Below are 24,283 nucleotides of genomic sequence, written 5' to 3'. Positions count from 1 at the left end.
GCTGTGAGCCAGAGGCAGGCCCTGCTCGCAGAAGCTGGCAAGGAAAGGGCTGATGCTGCAAAAAGAGACATACCTAAAAGGTACTAGACACCAGATATCAGAACATACACTATACTGGAACATTCCACAGATAACATGGAACAGGCTGACCCATCCCAATGACAGGGGCAAAAGGGTAAAATGATGGATAGAGTTGTTTTGTTCGAACCAAAATGTACAAGGTGAGAGGCAGCACCTTACTATGTAGAGGGGTTGTACCTTGCTGCGTAGAGAGGTTGCATCTCAATACGTCAGGAGTGATGTGTAACCTGTTTGTATCTGTGTATAAGAATGCATCCCTGAGTGGATATCTTTGTCCGGCTGAGGGGGCAGTGGAAAGTCCCGCCACTGAGCCGGGTCCATTGCCAAGAGGCACTTTCTCATAGTATGCCCGGTAGACTAAGTAATCTACGGGGAACTGCAATTGTGTCCAAGGTTGCAATAAACCTAGTTGACGTGACTTTTCATCTTACTAGACTCTGTGGTTATTGGGGGTTCTCTTCGGGTCTGCAGTGTCAGCTATCTGCGCAGAGCTGGGGCAGCACACAGAGGGAACACACGCACGCTGCCAAGTGATATCAACATAGGAGAAAGCAGAGCACCACACCGGTAGCATCTGACAACAACTGTTTGTTGGCCATAAAAAACTTTGAACATTTGGGCAACCAGAAGTATTTGATCATGTGCAGTAGTTAAGTTTTTAAAGTGAAATAAATTGGTAGGTTTTTATTTGCTCAAAACAAAGCAATATAAAGACATTTATATGCCTAATAACTTGCAAAATTTAATCTTATTAAAAAGAGGATTTTTTTGAGTACCAAAAATACAAACTACTATACTGAAATGCCTAATTTTGGCTCCTTTCCAAGTCCCAAGTATTTGAGATTGAGTTGTACACACTGCAAAACATCACGTATATAAGTCTACACAGAGACGCAGAATCTCTCACCCCAGATCTCAAACTGGAGAGGGAACATGGGAGGCCTTTTGTCCCCTACTGCCAGCAAGAATGGTGAGGTACTCCCCATCCCAATACATTTTTGAGGAGAGGGCATGCAGGAGTCATCTTAAGTCTGATGAGTCACTTCCACTGATTATCAGTCAGAGAGAAATCATCATCACTGGGCCATGTCACCTATTTAAAATTTTTGTTGAAAAAATGCATATCAAGCAGGGATGAAGCAGAACCTCATGTTGGGATATTACAGACACAATGAATACAGAAGTCAGAAAGTGAAAAGATCTATTAGGTCATCAAAATTTATTTCTCTGACAATTGAAAGTTGTTACAATACATTTTCTAATATTTGGTCCAGTCGATTAAACATTTCAAGTGAATGGGCATCCACAATCTCCTTGGGAGACTGTTTGGCAGTCTAGTATAGTTCCATGTTGAGAAGTTTTTCCTGATATTTTACTTAAATGTCTTAGGTCAGGTCTACAAACAAAATTAAGCCAACTCAGCTACGTCACTTAAGGGTGTGAAAAATCAACCCACCCCAGCAATGTGGTTACGTCAACCTACCTCCCCAGTGTAGACAATACTAGGTCAACAGAAGACCTTTTCCATCAACCTTGCTACTGCCTTTTAGGAAGGAGGATTAATTATGCTGACAAAAGAACCCCTCCTGTTGCTATAGCGAGTGTCTACACTGACGTGCTACAGCGGTGCAGATGTAGTGCTATAGCTGTGTTGCTGCAGCGTTTCAAGCGTAGACAAGCCCTGAGATCCTCCCAGTTAGTCCTTCTTATGCATGTTCATTTGAAACTTAAAAAATTCTTCTCCCTTCTTGGTGTTCACATTAAGTGGCACACTAACAGCTAAACTAATCTATGTATTGATATCTATATAGAACTTAAAACAAAACAAAACCTTTTGTTCTTAAATGAGTCCTTCCAATCCTCTGATCATTTTTGTTACTCTTCTCCAAACTCTCTAATTTTTCATTGTCTTTCTCACAAGCTGCCATGAACTGAATGCAATAATTCAGGTCCTTCCTCCTGGGGGAATTATGCACCAAAATTTTAAAAATTATGCGCACAATATTTTAAAATTCTGCAAAATTCAGCAAATTTTATTTGTCAAAATAACACAATATAATCACGCTAGTAGTTTCAATTATTCTGGTAATTTATTTCAAAATACCTAACAGCAACTATGTCTGTAACAGTACAGACATAAAAAAATTCCTCCAGGAGTAGAGTTAAGGAAACCCCTACAACAACCCAGTTCCTGTTTCTCTGCCCCCTTCCCACAGAGCCCAGTAGGGGGACCAGACGTCCCCTCCCCACAGAGCCCAGCTGCACCCCCACCCCAGCAAGACACTCTCACGCATCCCCTCCCCCTCAGACCCCAGCTGCGGAGCACCCCCCAGCCAGACACTCGCACACACCCAGAGCGCAGCTGTGGGCCCCCCCCAGCCAGACACTTGCATCTGCTCCCTGAGACCAGACACTCGCATCCCCTCCCCCTCAAACCCCAGCTGCAGGATGACCCCCAGCTCAGACACTCACATGCACGCTCTCCTCTCCCCCAGAGCCCTGCCACAGGCCCTCCCCACCCCGGACAGACACTCACACACATACCCCTGCTCTCCATCAGAGCCCAGCTGCGGAGCCCCCACCAATCCAGACATGCGCACGCAATCCCACCCCTTGGAGTCCAGCCGTGGAGCACTCCCTAGCCCAGACATCCACACTCCCTTCCCCCCAGAGCCTAGCTGCAAGCTGCCCTGCCCAGACACTTGCACCCCTCCCCCGAGCCCAGCTGCACCCCCCCAGCCAGACAATTGCACCCCCACCCCCTCAGGCCCCAGGTGCACCACCCCCCACGTCCCCACCCAGACAGTTGCACTCCCGCGCCTCCAGTAGAGCCAAGTGATCCAGAGGGAGAAAGCCTTATGCTGGGTGCTGGGCTTGTGTGGAGATTTCTGCACGTCACCTCCTTTCTTCAGGGTGTGCTGAGAAATGCAGCTGCCAGAAACCGTCCAGCTCCCTCCCCACAGCAGTGTCTTCTACTTGTGTGTGTGCTCTTCTGGGCCCAGCAACCTCTAGGGACGGCCAGCAACTTTGCAGCCCATTGCTTTGGAAGAAAAGGAAATTCTGCGCGAAACCTATTAATTTCTGCACAAATTCTGCATGCGCAGTGGCGCAGAATTCCTCCAGGAGTATTCAGGTGCACTCCCATCAGACATGTAAATGAAGGGGCTAATATTCCTTTGCTTCATGAGTACTGCCTCTGAAGCACAGAATCACACTGTCTTTTTTTTTTTTTTAAATATAAAAACAGCCATAACACACTGCAAATTCATGTTTAATTTGCTGTCCACTACTATCTCAACATCTTACATTATCATTGCTTCTCAGATCTCCCCTACTGCTGGGTATGTGTCGATTTCAGTATACTTAACATGGTATATCCAATTTGAATGCTTGAATCCAACATCATTCCCTTAACTTACCAGCCATATAATACAATTTAGTGACAGAAACTTATAGGGGTAGAGTGGCAGAAACTTATAGGGAGAGGTCGTAGATACCACACTGGTCCAGATCTTACAAAGACTTATATGTGTTTAAACTTATACGTATTATATGTGTTTAAATTTTGCTCACTGAGTAGGACTACTCACAATGAATAAAGTTAACCAAGCAGGTAATTCTTTACAAGATCAGGGCCATACTGTCAAATTAACATTCTAAAGCATCTAGCAAGTGAGGCAAACGGATGCTCTGTCATGAAGGAGGGGCAGCTGGGCCAAACCTGAGTAGTGCTGCTACCCTATGCACCAGGCTGCAGCACCTGCAGCAGGAAGTCAGGCCCAGTCCTGCGGGACAGGAGCTGCCATTACAGAGTAAGTGTGGGGTGGACTTGCTCCTTCACTCCCCTCCTCACCGGGCAGCGATTAGGGTTGCAGTGTCAAGGTGGAGGGTGCTGCTGCAGGTGGTCAGTGCCTCTTGGTGGGGTGAGAAGGTGGCAGTGATGTGATGTATGTATATGGTATTTACAGCAATAAATGAATTTTCATACCCATGACTTTACACACCATTTTCCCCCTAAACTGTGACCTTTTTTAAGGTCTCCATGATTTTTGCTATAGAAGTGCTGAGACAAATCTGCAGCCCTAATCATAAACAAGATTTTAAATCCTTTCTTTATTTACAAGCTCAGATTGCCCTACGTTGTCTGAATTTTTGCAATATTCACAACTGAGGCATTGTTTTGATAATACACCAGAGATAATCTGATACTTCATCTTTCAAGAGCAGATTAGAAAATTTGTCTAACCTTGCATCTCTGTATAGCTTTGTTTTACTTGCTGAAGGTTCTGATAAAATATTTAAACTCAACGAAACCTGTAGAGGGATTAGAGAAGCAATTTAGCTAAGAGGATTGGGAAAATTTATTAAAACACTGGACAAGGCCAACCCAGAAAAATTACTTTTGACTAACTATAAACCTTCACACAGAATTTATTAAACACTAGAAATTCTTTCAAAGTAGAAATGGAAGATTGCAATTTTTGTTGAATAGACTACAAGATATTGTCTGATTTGAGATTATCCTACAGTGCCCACCCTCTCTTCCCCCTTGGCAAAACTAGTTTTTTTCCTCCTGGTGCTATAGTAATAGAAATAATACAAGAGAACATGATACTAAAGTAAAAGCTTTGTTATCTGGCATGTTGGAGAAATGGGGGGGGGGGGTGGGGGAGCGGTGCCGGTTAGTCAAAAATTCCAGTTAACTAAGAGTTATACTTACCAATATAATACCAATTTTCAAAGAATTAGAATACAATAAAATTAATGAAGTATAAAATAATATGCAGGTACTCACCAATCCAGTAGTAGTACTGCACTGCAGAGTAGTTGGTTTCTTGGAGCACTTAGTGTATACACGTAAAGTTTTCTATACAGTAGGCTATCTTATGACACTACATATCACTATGGGCAGCGCGCATGGCGTACACCCAGATCACTAAAAATACACTTAACACTAAAACTATACTGAACATAATTTAATCTTTCTTTGATGATTCAGAAGGCACTTCAGGATCTTGCAGTGCCTCAAGGTCATCATTATCAATATCAATTATCACCGTAGATGTAGAAGGTGTAGGAGATTTGGCTGAATCTGTAATGACCCTATGACACACCCTGGAAGCTGCTTTTTTGCGTAAGTCCCTTATATCAGCTTGCCTATGTGTCTTCTGCCTCTTTTGCATAAAAGGAGAGTGCAGAATGTGCAATTGCATAACCTCCTGGGCAGTATACTAGTCCCGGTTACTAGACTGAAGATTTGTATTGGGAGATAGCAGAAATGTTGGTTAATAGAGCTTTCTGGTTGATAAAGTGCCGGATAACACAGCTTTTACTGTATCTAGTTACTGTATTTAAATTAGGGATTTGAGATTTCATATAGACTTTGTTTTGCTTTTCCCCTACCCCTGAAATGGGTTATATTTTACATTTCTTTCAACCACAGAAATAACTAGAAATGTCAGCAAACTGATGTGTTGTTCAACGAGTGCTTGGATCTTTTCTAATACCCATTTAAGCCTTTGAGAAAGTACACCCTGATTCTGAATATCCTCCTGTTGATTAGCCCATCTCCTTGCAGGCTCACATAATGCATATAATTCAAAACAAACAAGTATTATTTTTCATGTAATACTGCAATATTAAATCTTTTTAATAAGTTTATTAAAGAGATAGTTTAGGAATTTCAAAATGTTTTAAAACAATTTCCTGTTACTAATTTTACCTTTGACTTTTAAAAAGAAAAATTCAATTTATTTTCATTATGCTGTTTATTTATTTATTGCAGTTTAGATTTGACAATGAAGAGAGACTATTCAGTTCTACTTGTTTCTAGTTAATTTATACTCAGTTTAGGTTCCAGATTCTCATGGGATTGTATAATCTTGCAATGCCTGAGAGTGCTGAAAATTTAAACTGTTTTCACTTAAATTAAAAAAAGATTCACAATGACATTTCTATTAGTATTAGATTTTACAAAATTCATGTCCAAGATTAGGGAGACCCCCTCCCCCCCCCATTTAAGGGTCTAAGCCAATTGTCTGCTCAGGTCAAAAGAACTCCAAAACTAAAATTGGGGTACGTAGTGTGATCATCAACCAGTTCATATACTGAAATGCTTTTTTTCCTAACACACAGCTATCGAATAGCGATAGTGACACTACTGAATGAAGGTTGCAAGAAACAGTTCTAGAATACATTAAGAAGAAGCAGGAGGAAAAAAGAAGTTTCTACTGAAGTCTTATTCCTATAGCTTATGTCATGTAATATGAAATAATTGTTCTATTGAATTATAACAATGTTGCACCAACTGCTCATGTGCCAAATTGTATAAGAACAATGCCGTATCAAAAAACCACATCATTTATGTCAATGCTGGGTTATAAGATTTTCCTGTGTGAATGCATTGGTCCAACTTCTATTGGGGCTTTGAGAAATACAAACAGGGAAGCAACACAATGGCTTCCCAGATTTAAGAAAATCTAGGTCAGGGGTGGCCAGCCATTTTAATCTGACCCTCAAGCTCCTGCTGGGTAGCGGGGTCTGGGGCTTGCCCCATTCCACGTGGCTCCCGGAAGCAGTGGCACGGCCCCCCTCCAGCTCCTACGCATAGGGGCAGCCAGGGGGCTCCACTCTGAGCTCTGCCCCCACCCCAAGCACCACCCCCAAAGCTCCCATTGGCCAGAAACTGCAGCCAATGGGAGCTGCAGGGGCGGTGCCTGCAGACGGGGCAGCATGCAGAGCTATCTGGCCGCGCCTCCGCGTAGCAGCCGGAGAAGGGACATGCCTTCTGGGAACAGCTCGAGATAAGTGCTGCCCGGAGCCTGCACCCCTGAGCCTCATCCCGTGCCCCAACCTCCTGCCCGAGCCCTGATTCCCCCTCCCGCCCTCCAAACCCATCGATCCCAGCCCAGAGCACCCTCCTGCACCCCAAGCCTTTCATCCTCAACCCCACCCCAGAGCCCGCACTCCCAGCCGGAGCCTGAACCCCTTCCTACACCCCATCCCGCCCTCCAAACTCCTCGGTCCCAGCCCGGAGCACTCTCCTACACACCAAACTCCTCATACCCAGCCCCACCCCAGAGCCTGCTCCTCCAACCAGAGCCCTCACCCCCCCCACACCCCCCACTCACCCGCCTCAGCCCGGAGCCCCCTCCTGCACCCTGAACTCCTCATTTCTAGCCCCCCTGGAGCCCGCACCTGGAATCAGAGCCCTCACCCCCTCCTGCACCCCAACCCCAATTTTGTGAGCATTCATGGCCCACCATACAATTTGTATTCCTAGATGTGGCCCTCGGGCCAAAAAGTTTGCCCACCCTTGATCTAGGTACACACTGGACAGACAATGGGGTCCAGCTGTTAGCTTCAATGATCCTTTATCCTTTTCCCAACATGCTGTAAATCTTGTTTTGCAATGCCGAGATCTACTAGATTAAAGGACTACAAACTGTTAAAAAGGGTGTTGATTCCTGCAATGGTGGGGACACCTGACAAGAAGCTGTCTAAGGCGACATGCTGATAGAGTGAAAGGCTCTATGGGTAAGTCTCAAGGAATTGGGCCTTCCCAGGCATTAGAGAGAAGCAAGTATTGTGTTTAGGCTTGTTTGTTTTTCAAGATACATTTTTTCTTAAATGTTTTTGCATGAAATAAATGATTCTTTGCTTTAGGAAGGCTGTTTGGTTGCTGATTACTAGGCTACGTTTATGTCTCAAAGGTCAGGGAAGTCACGGAATCCGTGACTTCCAGAGACCTCCGTGACATTCTCTGCTTCAGCCCCAGGGGCTCTGGGACTCTGGAGCTGGCAGCCAGCAGGGCCCTGGCAGGGTTCCGGCGACAGCAGCGACAGGCGGCCCCCTGCAAGGTTCCAGCGACAGGTGACAGACTCCAGAGGGGACCCTCCTCAGGGTTCCAGTGACAGGTGACAGCCTCGCGAGGAGGGAGGGGGACATCTCGGGCAAGCGGCGGGGGGTGTCCAGTTTTCTCTTTGGGAAATATGGTCACCATGCAGCTCCCAGCTGCTGTGGGCTGAGAGGGGCCCCCCCGGGAGCTGGAAGTTGCCGTGGGCAGAGGGGGAACCCTTCAGGTCCCAGCCACCATGGTGCCGTAGCAGCAAAAGTCAGACAGGTCATGGCTTCCGTGAATTTTTTGTTTATTGCCCGTGACCTGTCTGTGACTTTTGCTAAAAATAACCATGACAAAAATCTTAGCCTTACTGATTACCACCGTCGGTCTAGATGTGCAGTGTCTGAGCCTAACTCAGATCTGTTGAGATAATCACAGTTGATTACACAGGAGACTGCAACCCAGTAACTGTCAGAGTGGGAGAATCATGTGATTTCCATCCCAAGCAAAAGGTGATGGTCACAGACCCTGAGAAGGTGAGCTCCAAGAGACCAGGAAGGATCAGAAGTGCAGTTCAACTGGTAACTACCACATACATATATCTATATCAAACCGTGTACCATCTTGGTAATTTTCCTGTGCATTCACCTACAAACAGTTATATAAAACATTTCTCTACTGCAGTTAGATCACAACATATGTTACTAGTAATTCTAGGTACATCAGAATAGATGCTCTGAATGTTTTCTTCATACTTTCTATTATCAAGGATTATTATTTGTTACTTGTGTTACCGTAGCACCTAGCAGGATGAGTTGACCGCAACATCTCATGTTGACATTATCTAACTGTTTCAATATTGTGCTTCACTTAATCACACATTAATCAACATTTCTTCTTTGACTGGAACATACTCACGTTTAACTTCTTTCATGCAGTAGCATCTCTGTTTTAATCTTGGTCTCTGTGATCCTGCCATGGACTTTTGAATGTTATTAAATCTTTCACAGTCAATGAACACATCATTCTAATACACATTTGATCACAGTTCTTTGATATCAGTATAAGGAATAGATCACCAAGATAGTATTATAGTTCGCATGGCCTATTTTTCATTTATCTATTTTTTAATTCTATATCAAAATCTAAGCTCTGAGACAAGAGTATAAAGGGAGGAGCTATCCACCTATCCTTCTGTTCCTCTGTACCAAGCTCTTAGATGATAGACTCTGATGCACTGGGGATGGAGAGTGGGTCATGTAGTGGACATATGCAATACATCTTGAACAATAACAGTTACAAGGTGACTGTTTTTTCTTCGAGTGATTTTGCATATGTCCATTACTAGGTGACTCCCAAGAACTTTCCCTTTGAGGTGGGGATAAGAGTCTCGTTGTAAGAAGGACTACAGAACTGCTTTTTTACATTCTCATCTTCCTTTGATGCAGTAGTAATCACATAATATCTAGCAAAGGTGTGGGCCACATTGCTGTTCTGCACACGTTCCACGACAGGGACATTTCCCACAAAACCATAGAGGTTGAATGTGCTTGTGACAGGTATGACAATATCCTGGGCAAACCTTATGGAGTTAAGTTAAACTACTAAATTAAGTTTAATATCTTTGGAGTTCATTATATTGTAAATGCCAATGTTTGTGTACTATTGTGGGATTTTATAGATGGAAGGATTTTTTTAGGAGGAAGGATTAATGCAATCTCTGGGAGATAATGTGAACTTCAAAAGACTACACTGAACAATATAGTAGACACAATTGACCTTTTACGACAATATGTGTGAAGTGGAATTCCTAGGAAGCATGGGGGAAGAGGAGATTGCAACCCCCCACCTACAAACTCATCCTTTGAAGCTTTTCCCTGAGGAGGGAGCATTTTGTCTGATGATCCCTTGTTACATGAGGGCAGATCAAAGACCCAATATGGATTCTCCAGGGACCAATAGACTAAAAAAGGACTATTGAATAAATAGCCTGAGTTTAAGATGACTCAGAGCCTTCTTGCTGATCCAGCAAATAGACTGGACTTCTGGTCCACAGAGGGCTCCAATATTAGGGAAGCATTGGAAGGACCTGGGCTATGAGGTCCCATAAGATAGCATTCTAGAGCTAAGATGAGGCTGTTATGAACTTCTGACCACAAAAGGTCTCATAGGGGGTGGGGGTGGGGGCAGGTTTGAAGGACTTGCCTGCCAGAGCCCATGTTGCAGCTAGTTGGGTGGATCTCTGGAAAGCTTAATAGCATGCATGTAGATTCTTTTATTGTTGTTTTTTCCACTTCTCGGCTCTATGAGCTATCTAAGTTACATCTGTTCTTATCTGTTTTCTCTGTAATGCTTTTAAATATGCTTGCACAGGAAGTGCTGTGTGGTAACTTACAACTGTTGGCTATTAGTTTCAGAAGAGAAGGCAAGAGAAGCCTGCTTAGGGAGCCTGTCATTGGTGGGAATAACACAGTGAAGGCAGGGAACTAGTAAAGCCTGGAAATACACCAGTCAGGAGGGAGAGAGAGGTAGGTCTCCATCCAAGAAAGGCAATAGCTAGGAAGCCAGAAACTAGAGAGTGAATGTCCTTGCTGTACCACTAAGGGGAAATTCAGGAGCAGTTGGCCTGAACTGTGACAGTGTTCTGGTTGGATACACAGAGCTTTTCTGGATGCCCTTGATCTTGTAACACATGACAAAACAACTGGTCCACTTGGACAGTCTTTGCACTGTTACAGGATGCCCCTTCATTTGTTCCACAAAAGACCCAAGAAGGCTTTGTTCTTTCCAGATAAAAAGCTAGTACTCCGCAAACATCCAAATTGTGAAGCTTTTGTTCATCTTTATGAGACTGTGCTTTTGGAAAGAAGACCAGAAAATATATTGATTGATTGAGGTGGAAATCAGACACTACTTTGGAAAGAAACTTAGGGCTGGTCTACACTGTGGGGGGGAAGAATCGATCTAAGATACGCAACTTCAGCTACGTGAATAGCGTAGCTGAAGTCGAAGTATCTTAGATCGATTTATCTTTGGGTCCACACGGCGCGGGATTGACGGCCGCGGCTCCCCCGTCGACTCCACTACTGCCGCTCACTCCGGTGGAGTTCCGGAGTCGACGGGGAGCGTGTTCGGAGATCGATATATCGCGTCTTTATGAGACTTTATGAGCAATATATCGATCCCCTATAAATCGATCGCTACCCGCCGATACGGCGGGTAGTCTGGACGTACCCTTAGGGTGTAGCCTACGCTGTACCTTCCCCTTATAAAAACCGTGTACGAAGGATCCGTCACCAGAGCATGCAGCTCTCCTACTCTTCTTGCTGAGGTGATGGCTATTAGAAAGGAAACCTTTGCTGAGAGGTGTAACAATCAGCTGGTGGCTTGTGGTTCAAAATGGGGACCCGTAAGGGCTGAGTTCAAATCCCACTGTGGAGCAGGGACAATCTTTCTAGGCCTTTAAGGAATGTGAAGATCATAGGGTTAGAAAATACAGTCCAATCTATAACACAAGGATGAAAACACCAAAATTGCAGCCAGGTGCACATTGATAGAGCTGAATGCCAAACTTGACTGTTAAATGTAACAAAATAATCCAATATCTTTTGAATTATAGATTGCATAGGGGACACATTGTGGGGAGCCATCCAGATAGAGGACCACTTCTACTTCCGCCGACTTAATGCACTTAGTGTGGACGTATGCAATTGACTGTATAAAATCGATTTCTAAAAATCGATGTCTATAAAATCGACCTAATTTCGTAGTGTAGACATACCCTTAGATGCATCTAAAGTCCTACCTCTTTTGGGGCAACAAAAGCTCAAACTATTAATCAAAGTCTCTCAACAAATCTACCTCTCTCTGGTCTCTGTCTTCAATCTCCTTCCATTACTCTGGAGTCTTCTCCTCCAGCTCTGAGGCTGAGTACTGGCTCCTCAGAATGAGTCTCTCTGAAGGCTCTGCTCTTTTGCAGATTCTGGCTCAGGCTCCTTCACCGGAGTCCCTTTGGGTTCTCCTCTTCAGACTGAACCTTCTCCCCTCTCATGAGCACCAGGTATCTGTTTAGTTATCACCTGATGCCTTCCAGTCCTACCCATCTGGTTGAGAAGCAAGTAATTAGGTACATATGACACCCGTCATAATTAATCAGCTATTAAACCCTTTCCAACCTGTGATTGGGTTACAGTGGACAATTGGTAAAGAAAAAGAAAAAAAGGACAAAAGAAAGAGCTCAAAGACCTGAAAATTAGTACTACTAAATAACTGAAAACAAGAAACTAACTAAAAATGGTTTGTTTGCTGAAGGAACAAACAGACAACATGCTTCGACCACCAGCCATGGACAGTAAGAAGAAACTGAAGGATGGGCGGGGAGGGTCCATACTTTATATCCTCGGCTCAGAGCACGAGAATACAGGGGTAGAGGTGTGGCCCCCATTACAGGTACTACTAAAGAAAACTCTCCAGCACCGGTGCATGAGATGTGCACAACCTAGTCTAATGGACATACGCAATCACTCAAAGAAGAACGACCAGATTCAGGGGTGGCAACGGAACTGGATTCATGTTATATCAAATGTTCTTCCAGTTAAATTTTGCACGTCAGTGGTTTCAGCTGAACAAAATCATATTACAGCAATGAAAAATTTTAAGGATACAACAAAACACATATTTTTCATTAACTTTGCCACAGCAGATATTTTCTATGGTCCCTATTCAGCAAGGTACTTAAGCAATTGATTTTACACATGTGAACAGTCCCATTGAAATCATTCATAGGAGTTGTAGCAGTTTGAAGTCAATGGAACTATTAACATGCTTAAGGTTAGGCACCTGCTTATATCTGTTACAGCCTGTAATATAGCAAGATAATATCTTTTTTAGGGAATACAGTAATATAGAGTAACAACAATGGAAATTTCAGCTGCAGCAGCTCTCCAATCAATGTATATGCATGGAACAAACATACAAATAAATTTGTTTGATAGAGTTTTGTCATTTTATATTTTTGTACACTTGTATACTTTTGTTGCTACTGTTGTAAATTTGTAAGGAATTTTTTTTCCTTGTAGATTATCCAATTCAGCAATCCTATTTAAATTCATCCACATGAAACCCAATAATCCTAGATGTTGAAGATGAGAAGTTAACTAAAACATTTACAGTTACCACCTTCTATGATATGTGCTTACCTTCCTCTTCCTTTTCTTTTGATTTTGTAGAATTTTCTTCTCTCTTTTGCTTTGCTTCTAGTAATTCACGTTTCAGCTGGCGTACTTCTTTGCGTAGTTCCTCACTGCAAAGAGAACAATATTTACATGAGTCTAATCTAAGAATGTAAAGCCACTCAGGAGAAACAGAGTCAAAGTTAATGGGCAGTAAATCTCTGATGTAAACAAAGGGAATGTATTGCCTCACTCTTGTTAAGTTTGGTATGAAGAACTTGGCTTAAAAGTCAATTGGAACCTTAAAAAAAGCTCTTCTTTACATTAGCAAAGACAACAAAAGAGTATGATAAATGGTTTCTTTTAAGAGCCCATTAGAAATATGTCAAACGCACAAGACAACCAGAACAGGGACTCTACATTTATACTTTGATTCATTAATTTAACATTGTATCATCCATAATACTTAACTACAAGAACCACACTTAAAGGAAATAAAAAGCAGAGGGATCTCAAAACAAATATAATGTTGTCTTGTGAAATTCAATTTACTGAAGTGATAATTCTTCCAATCTAAGATTTCAAATATGGACAGTAAATGGAGTCGATGAATCTGCATAAATATGATCCAATACAGAGTAAGTATTTTTAAAAATATATTTTGAGTGTTATGAACTTTACAAAACAATGAACATCTGAAAAAGGCAGAATGGAGAAAACCAAAAGGGTGAGACAGATGTAATATTAACACTGAGAGTGATGAGTCTGATTTGTTAGTTTATAATATGTTTTAAACATTTTCTACTGAATTTCCGTATTATGATCAGAATACTTGTTTTCTTTCTATTACTTTTTCTAGGGGGATTGTTTCTTTGGCTCTTCAATTATTAATAAAATTATGTAGATGAATTATTGACTGTCCAAAGCTATCCCCCAAAAGTGTTTGTTCAATTCTCGCAAAAGACGATCATACTGTATGAAGGGATAATTCATTGAGTTCCAAAATGAAGTCTGGTTAGTGATAGAAAAAGTGTGAAAGCCATGATTACTGGTCACTATTTCAAGCTTTTTTGGTATTCTAATTTATATATTCTCGGTTTTGCTTTTTAATTTGTAACTGATTTAGTGCTCATGAAAGTGACTGAATAGGAACACTGGCTAGAGCCGAGCATAATGTAGGAATGTGCTGTGCAAGCTTCCCCCCACAGTTCTGTCAGTGCACTTTAATTCTGATCTATAATACCCTTGTTATTCCAGTCCTGGGCCTCTCGAGTCAAAACTTGGAATTATGTGCTGATTAATTCTTTTGATTTTTATTTTTAATCATGTGTGAATGGGATGCTTGTGAAAAGTAGCAGAATAACTAGAATATGAAATCACTGATTTATTTACAAAAAATGGTCAGGAATAGTGCAAACTCTGCCCTATTGTCTGAAGGGACCACTTAGGCTTAGAGGACAGTCTCAACTCTATGCTTATTCAATCCTTCACATCTGTAAGATACTTTTGTTGTTTCACTTTGCTAACAGGTGCACGAACACTTCAGGGTAGCTGCAGGTTAATTCTTGCTGACTCACTTAAGCTTTTAATGTTTACTCTGAATATAAAGGTGATTGACATATCCCCTAGAGAGAAAGCTTAGATCTCGGATGCACAGACCAAGGAAGTACCCCTAAGTCAGCTAAAACTGGGCCATCTTTAACAACGCCAGCAACCACTTCCTCCCCGGGGGCAGCTTCACCCGATTTGCCGACTAGAGGTTTATCAACAGGAGCCGGCTCAATTGCGTCCCATTGAACAGAACCGTCCGCCACAGGAATTGGGACAAGCGATGTAGGAAGTACGGCTACCCCAATGAGATGCTACCCCACGTCCTGCGTAGCTGCAAGCCCCATTGGAGAGCTTGGTAGCTGCGACACAACGCCATCCAAGATCACCTGGCCAGAGCCATCCCGCCACCCGTGGGGAAGGTTGCTGTAAATTCTGCCATCCCCGGAACCAACAGCCAACTACGGCCGGTCAGCGTCATCACCAACGAGGACTGGAAGATGATCATCATGATGGACGTCACAGTGCCCTTTGAGAACAGGACCCTGGCCTTCTATGATGCCCAAGCTCAAAAAGTAGAGAAATATGCCCCTCTGGCCAAAACCTTGAGAGCTAAGAGTTACCAGATCCAGACACAGGCACTGATCGTCGGAGCCTTAGGTGCATGGGACCCCAGTAACGAGCGAGTGCTGATAGAATGCGGAATCAGCCAACGCTACACTCAGCTGATGCAGCAACTCATTGTGTCAGATGCAATCAGATGGTCAAGGGACAGCTACCTAGAACACATCACCGACATCGGCAATACCAGGAGGGATGAGCTGGAGTGCTGATGAGAAGTGCAGTCAGGAAAGTAACAAATACTTTCCCTCATGGATTGTATTTTCTAAATAGACAACCAATCTCATTCTCAATTACTGAGAGATAATCTCCACTCATTGATATATTTTGCTTTCCACAACCAAATCCCTGTACAACTTTTTATGAGTGATGTACCCGAGTATTCGGATTCTAATATCTAAACTGTATGGTTAAATCTATTCACCTAAATTTGGGTTATTGCTGATTATGTACTCTATGTATCCTATGACTTAAAAGCTAACTTTATATTTGTGGATAATCTAAGCACTATACCCAGATGTACAGACACTGTTTTCCCAACCTATGTATTATATAATTTTTTTTACATTAGCTTTAATAAAATGTTTAAATTTGTGCTCTCGACACTGTTTACTGGAAGTTGGACAGAGACCAACATATTTCACATAGATCATCAAGTAGCCAACTGGTAAGAATTTGCCTGACAACTGACCGGGGCTACATTTTAATCAGCTTCTAGAGATGAAGAGTAGGTTTGTGATGTGCAAAAACATGAATTAGGATGAACCTAAACAACTTAGTTTTCCACTTATAACCTGTGATAACGAAGGGGGGGGGGAGGGGTAGCTCCCTTTTATGGACCCAGCCAGCAAGTTATCTATAAAATCCCTCTTAGTAGCTGTTCTCTAATTGCTCTACCTGTAAAGGGTTAAAAAAAGTGAGTGGGCACCTGGCCAAAAGAGCCAACGGGAAGGCTAAAACTTTTTAAAATTGAAACAAGACTCCCCTTTTGATGTCTGTTGTTCTCCGGAGAGAGAGAACAGAGCAGCGATGCTGTAAGAAGCTTGGGGCTAGGTATGAAAAATCATCAGATCATATCTAGAAACTACTCATTTGAAACCCCAGATGTATAAGTAGATCAGGAAATGTCTAGGAAGACGTGATTAGGTTTATCTCTATTTCTTTATGGCAGGTGGACTCCTCTGTGCTAACCCCAAATGCTTTTGTTTTGCTTGTAACCTTTAAGATGGACCTCAAGAATGTTATTCTTGATGCTTAATCCTTGTTTGTTTGTTTTTTAAAATCTAGCAATAGCCTATGTTTCCAGATGTATTTTCTTTGTTTTTGTTTTTAATAAAAATAACCTTTTTAAGAACAAGATTGGATTTTTGTGTCCTAAGAGATTTGTGCACATGTTGTTTAACTAGCTGGTGGCAACAGCCGATTTCCTTTGTTTTTCTTTCTCAGCTCTTCCCCGGGGATATGTGTGTGTGTGTCAGAAAGAGAGAGAGGGCTTCAGGGTACCCCACAAGAAGGAATTCCCAAGTGCACCTTCCTGAATTCTCAAAGGGGTTTTGCACTTCGGTGGTGGCAGCATCTACCCATCCAAGGTCAGAGAAAAGCTGTAACCTTGGGAGTTTAATACAAGCCTGGAGTGGTGAGTAATAATTTTTAGAGTCCTTGTGGGCCCCACCTTTGGCACTTGAAGTGCCAGAGTGGGGAATCAGCCTTGATATAACTGAAGTCTGTATTTGAACCCAAGTCATTCTTTCATCTCAAAATGCTAAACCTTCAAGAAAACATATTGAGTCCATGCATTTATCAAGACTTAGTAAGTCTTGACTCCACTCAATTAAAAAAAAAATCCTTAAAGTTCCTTAAAACTTCTCAAAACATTTCAGACTCATCTGCAGTTGCTGTGTTAGGAACACAAGCTCTCCTACATGGGTTTTTCCCACATACTGGATAGGAACACCCTCTGGATAGGAACTTCCACTCGGACACCCTCCTAGCTGATGTGATGGCGACCAGGAATGCCACCTTCCACGACAAATACAGAAGGGAGCAAGTCACCAACGGTTTGAAAGGGGGCCCCATTAGTCTGGAGAGGACCAGATTAAGGTCCCATGCAGGCACAGGCTGTCAAGTCTGTGGATATAACCTTTCCAAGCCCTTGAGGGAACGCCCCAACTCTCCCGGGTGGAAGGCTGAGATAGCAGCGAGGTGTACCCGGATGGATGACCCTGCCAGGCCCTGTTGTTTCAGGTGTAGGAGGTACTCCAGTACGAGTGGTATAGGCGCCTGGAGCGGAAGTGTGCGATGCTGGGCACACCAGCAAGTGAACCTCTTCTACATAGCTAAATAAGTGGCCCTGGTGGATGGTTTTCTGCTGCTGAGCAGAAAAAACGATTATTCACTTCTCCTAACTGTTGTTCTTAGAGATGTTTTGTTCATGTCCATTCCAATCAGGTGTGTGCGTGCGCATGTGCATGGAGGCCGGAAGATTTTTCCCACCGCAGCATCCATTGGGCCGGTCTGGGCGCCCCATGGAGTAGCACCTTCATGGCACTCAATATAGAGACCTGCAGACCCGCCACCCCCTTCAGTTCCTTCTTGCCGGCTACTCCGAGAGAGGGGTAGAAGGGTGGGTATTGGAATGGACATGAACAACACATCCCGAAGAACAGTTACAAGAAGTGAGTAACTGTTTTTTTTCCTTCGAGTGCTTGCTCATGTCCATTCCAATCAGGTGACTCCCAAGCCAAGTTCAGGAGGTGGGGTCGGAGCTGTCCACTGATTGGAGTACTGCTTGTCCGAAGGCTGCAACGTCTCTGGCCTGCTGGGTAACTGCATAATGTGCGGCGAAAGTGTGTCACCACTCTGCAGATTTCCTGGGTGGGAACCTGAGCCAGGAACGCTGTAGATGAAGCCTGAGCCCTGGTGGAGTGTGCAGTGATCAGAGGTGCGGGAACACCTGCCAAGTTGTAGCACTCACGGATACAGGACACTATCCATAATGAGATGTGTTGGGATGAAACAGGCTGACCTTTCATCCTGTCCACCACTGCCATGAACTGGACCGATTTTCTGAATGGTTTCATTCTCTCGATGTAAAAGGCCAGCACCTTGAGGACATTGAGAGAGTGGAGTCTCTGCTCTCTGCTGCTGGAATGAGGCTTAAGGTAGAATACCGGGAGAAAGATGTCCTGGTTGATGTGAAAATGCAACACAACCTTCGTGAGGAAAGCAGGGTGAGGCCTGAGCTGAACCTTGTCCTTATAGGACACGGCATAGGGAGGGTCTGATGTTAAGGCCCTGAGATCAGACACCCTCCTGGCCAAGGTTATTGCTACCAGGAAAGCCACCTTGTAGGAGAGGTAGAGCAGGGAGCATGCTGCTAAAGGCTTATGACTTTAGAAAGGACCAAGTTGAGGTCCCAGGCAGGCACCGGCTGATGGACATGAGGTATAACCTGTTGAGCCCCTTTAGGAATCAGCTGACCATGGGATTAGCAAATACCAAACAGCCCTGCATGGCCAGGTGGAAGGCTGAGATGGCGGCTAAGTGCACTTTTATAGAAGACAACGAGAGACCCACCTGCTTCAGATGGAGGCGGTAGTCCAGAATGCACAGCACTGAAGCTAGCCTTGGGGGTGAACGGCGCTGCGCCGACCAGATTGAAAATCTCTTCCACTTGGCAAGGTACGTGGCTCTCGTTGAGGGTTTCTTACTGCCAAGGAGGATCTGTCTAACCTGGATTTAACCATGGAGCTTCCATGCCATGAGATGGAGCTACTGGAGATTCAGGTGTTGGAGATGTCCGTGATCTTGTGTGAGAAGGTCTGGGAAGAGCGGCAAGGTAATCAGGGCTCCCATGGACATGTCTAGGAGGGATGTGTACCAGTGCTGACAGGGCCAGGCCGGTGCTATCAGTATGACCCGAGCTCGACCTTTGTGGATCTTGAATGAGCAGGAGCGGTGGAAAGGTGTATAGGAGAGAACCTCCACAATGGAGGAGGAATGCATCAGCGTTGGAGCCCAGGCTGTGATTCTGGAAGGAGCAGAACTGCTGTCATTTCCTGTTGCGTCGCAGGGCGAAGAGGTCTATCAGAGGAAACCCACCACCTCTGGAAGATTGAAATTGCGACGTCTGGGCAAAGGGTCCACTCATGGTTGTGGAACGACCTGCTGAGGTGGTCCGCCAGCTCGTTCTGTACCCCGGGGAGGTACAACGCCTGCAGGTGAATTGAATGTTTTACACAGGAGTCCCACAGCATAATGGCTTCCTGACACAAGGGAGAGGAGCATGCACCCCCGTTTGTTCATATAGAACATTGCTGTTGGATTTTCCGTCATCACTGATACACATTGTCCGGTTAGGTAAGGACAATGTCTGACATGCTAGGCGCACTGCTATTAGCTCTCTGACATTGAGGTGGAGAACCAGATCTGCTTGCGACCAGAGGCCTTGAGTTCTGCGGTCTCCCAGATGAGCTCCCCATTACCAATGACAGAGATGGCTGTAGGGCAGCAAAGGGGCCTGAGCACACCTCCTGAGTGTCAATCCACCACCGGAGGGAGTCAAGGACTGGGCAAAGCAGGGTCACGATCCTGTCCAAGCTGTCCCGGGCTGGGCGATACACTGGCATGAGCCAAGACTGGAGTGGTTGAAGCCTGAGTCTGGCGTGCTGCACTACATAGGTACAGGCTGCCATGTGCCTGAGCAGTTTCAGGCAGTTTCTCGCTGTAGTCGTGGGGAACTGCATGACGCCTCGGATTATGTTGCTGAGGGCCTGAAACCTTGCCTGTGGCAGGTATGCCCTGGCTTGGGTCGAGTCCAGCACTGCGCCTCTGAATTCTATCTTCTGGACAGGAGACAGAGTCGTTTCGCTTCGTTTAGGAGTAGACCCAGGCTGTTGAAGGTGGCTCTGATAAATGTGACCTGAGCTTCTACTTGGGTCCTGGAGCGGCCTTTGATCAGCCAGTTCTCGAGGTATGGAAACACCTGTACCTGATGTCACCGCAAGAATGCGGTGGTGATGACTGCCATGCACTTGGTGAAGACTTGAGGTGCTTCTGACAGGCCAAACGGGAGGACAGTAAATTAGTAGTGGGTACCATTGACCACAGACCTGAGGTACTTCCTGTGGGGCTGAGTGACTGTGACGTGAAAGTACATGTCAAGGGCGGCATACCAATCTCCTGGATCTAGTGAGGGGATGATGGCAGCTTCAAAAGTGTCTGGGATAGAGGGGGACCTCCAACTCCTCCACCTGTCACTGTCTGTCCAGGGAGTCGCTGGGCGACGGGCTCAATGGTCCCCTCCGGGGAACCGAAGTCAACGGCGCCAACTCCTGGTCCTTGGGCGCTGAGTGCTCCTTTGTGGAATGCATTGCTATTGCGCTTGGCACTGCCTTCGGCACTGGGGAACAACCCCTGTCCGTTGTCTTGTGCAGCACTGATGAGTACAAGCAGTGCCTGGTTTATTTGCGCCGCCTGCGGTGCTGAGGAGCACCAGTGTCGAGGGTCTCTCGAATCAGAGTCTTTCCTCTGTGCCATGTCCTGCACCGAGGCTGGAGCGCTACGGACTGATGCACTCGGTGCTGGATCCCAGCGCTCCATGGCGGCCTGTGGACGGAGAGCGGACTCCATGAGAAGTTGTTTCAGACAAAAATCCTGCTCTTTCTTTGTCCTACGGTGGAAAGACCTGCAGATTTTGCACCTGTCTATTTGGTGCTCTTCCCCCAGACACTTCAGGCATGCATTGTGGGGGTCGCCTGTTGGCATGGGCTTACCGCAGGTCCTGCAAGGTCTAAACCCTTGGCCCTGAGGCATGCCCCGGACCCAAGGGGAGGAAAGGGACGGGGAGGACCCCACACCCTAATCTGAACTACTTATATACACTATGTACACAAAACTAAACTAACTACTAACTAAAACAGACTAAGACTCAAGAAGAAAGCTAAAGGAAGCACTTCCTAGGCAAGCAAATGCAGTTCCAACAGCCGTCACAGACAGTAAGCATAGTTGCCAACTTTCACGCGGTAAATAAGCACTCTGACTTTCACAATAAGCCAAAAATCAAGCTAATCCCACTTCAAAAGAAGGCCAAAACAAGCCAATCCCTAAGAACCCCAACACTCTATGTGACTAGATCTTCCCAGTGTGCAGTCTGGGACTGTGGTTGGCCCACTGTGCACCCCTGACACTCCCCCCACCCCTTGCCCCTGCTTGCCAGAAGCCGATGAAAAAGAAAAAAAAAAAAAAAGAAGCAAATCTACAACTAGCCAAAAACTAGCCAACAAGCAACTCACAAGCCAATTAAGCCAAAAACAAGCCCAATTTCTACGTTTTTTTCACTGGTTTGGCACGTCTGACGGTAAGAAGGAACTGAAGGGGGGTCGGGTCGGCAGGGTCATATATTGAGTATCATGAAGGCACCACTCCGGGGGGCTCCATAGCCGAACCGACGGGAGCTGCAAAGGGAAAACTTTCCAACGACCATGCACGTGGCGCACGCACATCTGATTAGAATCAACATGAACAAGCACTCGAAGAAGAATGTTAGTTACATGCACAAGGTTAAAGTAATTGCCAAACAAACAGAGATAAAGAGAATTTTTTCCCCAGTGTGTGATGGGGATTCATTTTTCATTGATTATAGGTTTGGATCAGGTAAATGTAAGTGTATTTCACACGATCAATGCTCTATGATTATACACAGACATTGGTGAAATTCTGTCCTCTCCACTTTCTTCTGTGTTTGCATCTAATTTGCTTTGGAATGATTGTTCAGTGTTAAGCTTTCATCTGAACTTGGATTGGCATCTTCAAAGAAAAATCCGGGGACTACAAGAAATAGGACCTCAATTTGTGGTGTGTCAAGATTCTACATTTCTTTTCTCAAGATTTCAGGTGTCAGCTCGTGTGTCTTCATGACATTTTAATTACAGTAATTTGCAGTTTGCTGATCTAAATTCCCCGTGCCTATTCTTCATTTACCAACTTAAAACACACGAATGTAACGTCCTTGGCACAGAATGGTTGCCATATTTCCACTCAGAGAACAGAGTAGATTACTGACAGTAAGCCTAATGTAGTGCATACAACATTTAGAGCACTTTGGGATAATTTATTTATCTTGTCTATACGGAGTTAAAGAACATCATGCCTATGTGGCAGGCCTTGGCACAGTGCTTCTGCAAATCATAGAGAGATATTCCAAAGAATACCTCTTAAATTAATTTCATGAACATTCATCTCACCAACAATTATCACAAAGTTTAAAGAGCTTGCCATTTATTACTGGTGATATATATTTCTATCCTTCCTAACAGTGCACTGTACCACTTCTGTAAGTGGATGTATATGTTTTTTATTTTGAGGGGTGCTAAGTGGTTGGTTCTTTTGACCACTATAATTACAGTAATCTCAATATCCAATCTGAAAATTATTAAACAACTGCTACTTTAGATGTTCAAAAATCACATTGTACTCCGTGAATACAAGAATATCACTTTATCTTTGGGATTGGCCAAAGGTACCTTTATTTTAAACTAGTGACATTACTCCCATTCGGTTATTAATATTTTAGAGGTGAAAATATATTTTCCCCACAGTACAGTATCTGTACTTTAGTTCTTGTCTCTCTCAGCTTCTGTTTTTTAAAATACTTTTTTCATAAAAAGTGCTTTAGTTGTAATCCATCCTTATTTATTTGCTATTTCACCAAACTTTAAGAATCTTTTTGGTATTTTGATCCAGTTGTTCATCCAATGTTGTTTTCTTCTCTAGAAATAAGAGTATGTAGAATCAGTTTCCAACCTGATTTTTTAAAATCTTGCAAGAGTTTAATTTCCATGAGACTAAGATCAAAAGAAAATAAGAAGTTAGTAAATGAACTCTTTTCATTCAGATTATAAAAGCAGACTATGACTGCATAGTGAGCAGTTCTAAAATTTGCCCTGAGGTGATTACATGGTTGCCTCATCATCTGGCATTGATAAAATTTGTAAAATAGGTTTGATGCTGTTCTACAACTCTGGCATTATAGACTTCCTGTGTAGATTATTGTTGCAAGAGCAATGTTTAAATCACACTTTGTGCGCACACCATTCTGTGCTTTCTTTTCTTCATTGGCAGTCATAAGGCCATGATTATTATCTATAGATTAGTGGGCAGTCACAAAAACACTTTAATTTGAGATCATTTCCCTCTCTTTTGTACAACTGATAACATATTGCATTTTGAAAAATTACATGATAGAAACAACTCTATGATGTTTGAATTTTTCACATTTCCAGGATATGACTGTTGCAGGACTAAATCAGGACTATAGCAATGCCATTATCTGTTGATATGACCTTCCAAACTAAAGCTCTATTAGTACATCATCTTTGCGTAAATTGCATTTTCCCCAGTTTTAAAAGATAACATTTGTAGAGCACATGGCTAACTTGAGCAGGGCACCCAAGCAAACATCAAGTTTCTCCTACTTGGTTGTGGCATAGACAGGACACAGTTTTTCTCTAATCACATATTTCCCAGAATACTCAATGGCATGAATTCATCAGATGTCAACATTGTATCAGAGCAGTAGATAAAAGATTCAAGAACACGTATAATTATTGCAGGGATCATTATTGGCAGGTGAATCAGAAGCATGCAGAATAACTGTAGTGTAATCCTATCCATTCTAGTTTCACATTATTCATCTTAACATTAATACACAAATAACTACAATTTTGTCATATGGTAGATGATACAACGCTGTAGAACTAAAGCCAGCCTTATTTCTGAACGTTTCAAAACCTGACTGTAAAACTGGCACTTTAGATGAAAGAGATTGTATTCTAGGTGCAACTTCAACACCTCTATGCTGAAATTCCAGCATCCTAATTATACTCCACTAATCATACATGCCCAACAACAAATGACTGTTTTAACACCACTTGCAAGGATGGTATGTAGCAGTGTTACTATTTTATTTTAATACCCTTTTACGGTAGACCATAAAACTCTGAAGTGGGATAATTAATTCAGT

At 43.7% G+C, this 24,283-nt stretch overlaps 1 protein-coding gene across 1 annotated transcript in view; it reads right to left on the bottom strand.

Moving 5' to 3' along the window:
* The window catches only part of CWC27 (CWC27 spliceosome associated cyclophilin), a 203,159-nt gene that overhangs the window by 66,278 nt on the left and 112,598 nt on the right, over positions 1–24,283 (bottom strand). Inside the window, exon 11 of the mRNA XM_024194755.3 lies at positions 13,120–13,223. Within this exon, the coding sequence (XP_024050523.1) occupies positions 13,120–13,223 (104 nt within the window). The remainder of the gene's footprint in view (positions 1–13,119; positions 13,224–24,283) is intronic.

This window comes from Terrapene carolina, unplaced genomic scaffold (assembly GCF_002925995.2).
Source record: "Terrapene carolina triunguis isolate 2854851 unplaced genomic scaffold, T_m_triunguis-2.0 Scaffold69, whole genome shotgun sequence".
Lineage (NCBI taxonomy): Eukaryota > Metazoa > Chordata > Testudines > Emydidae > Terrapene > Terrapene triunguis.
Note: the sequence above shows the minus strand (reverse complement) of the source record. Positions and strands in the feature narration are given on the sequence as shown.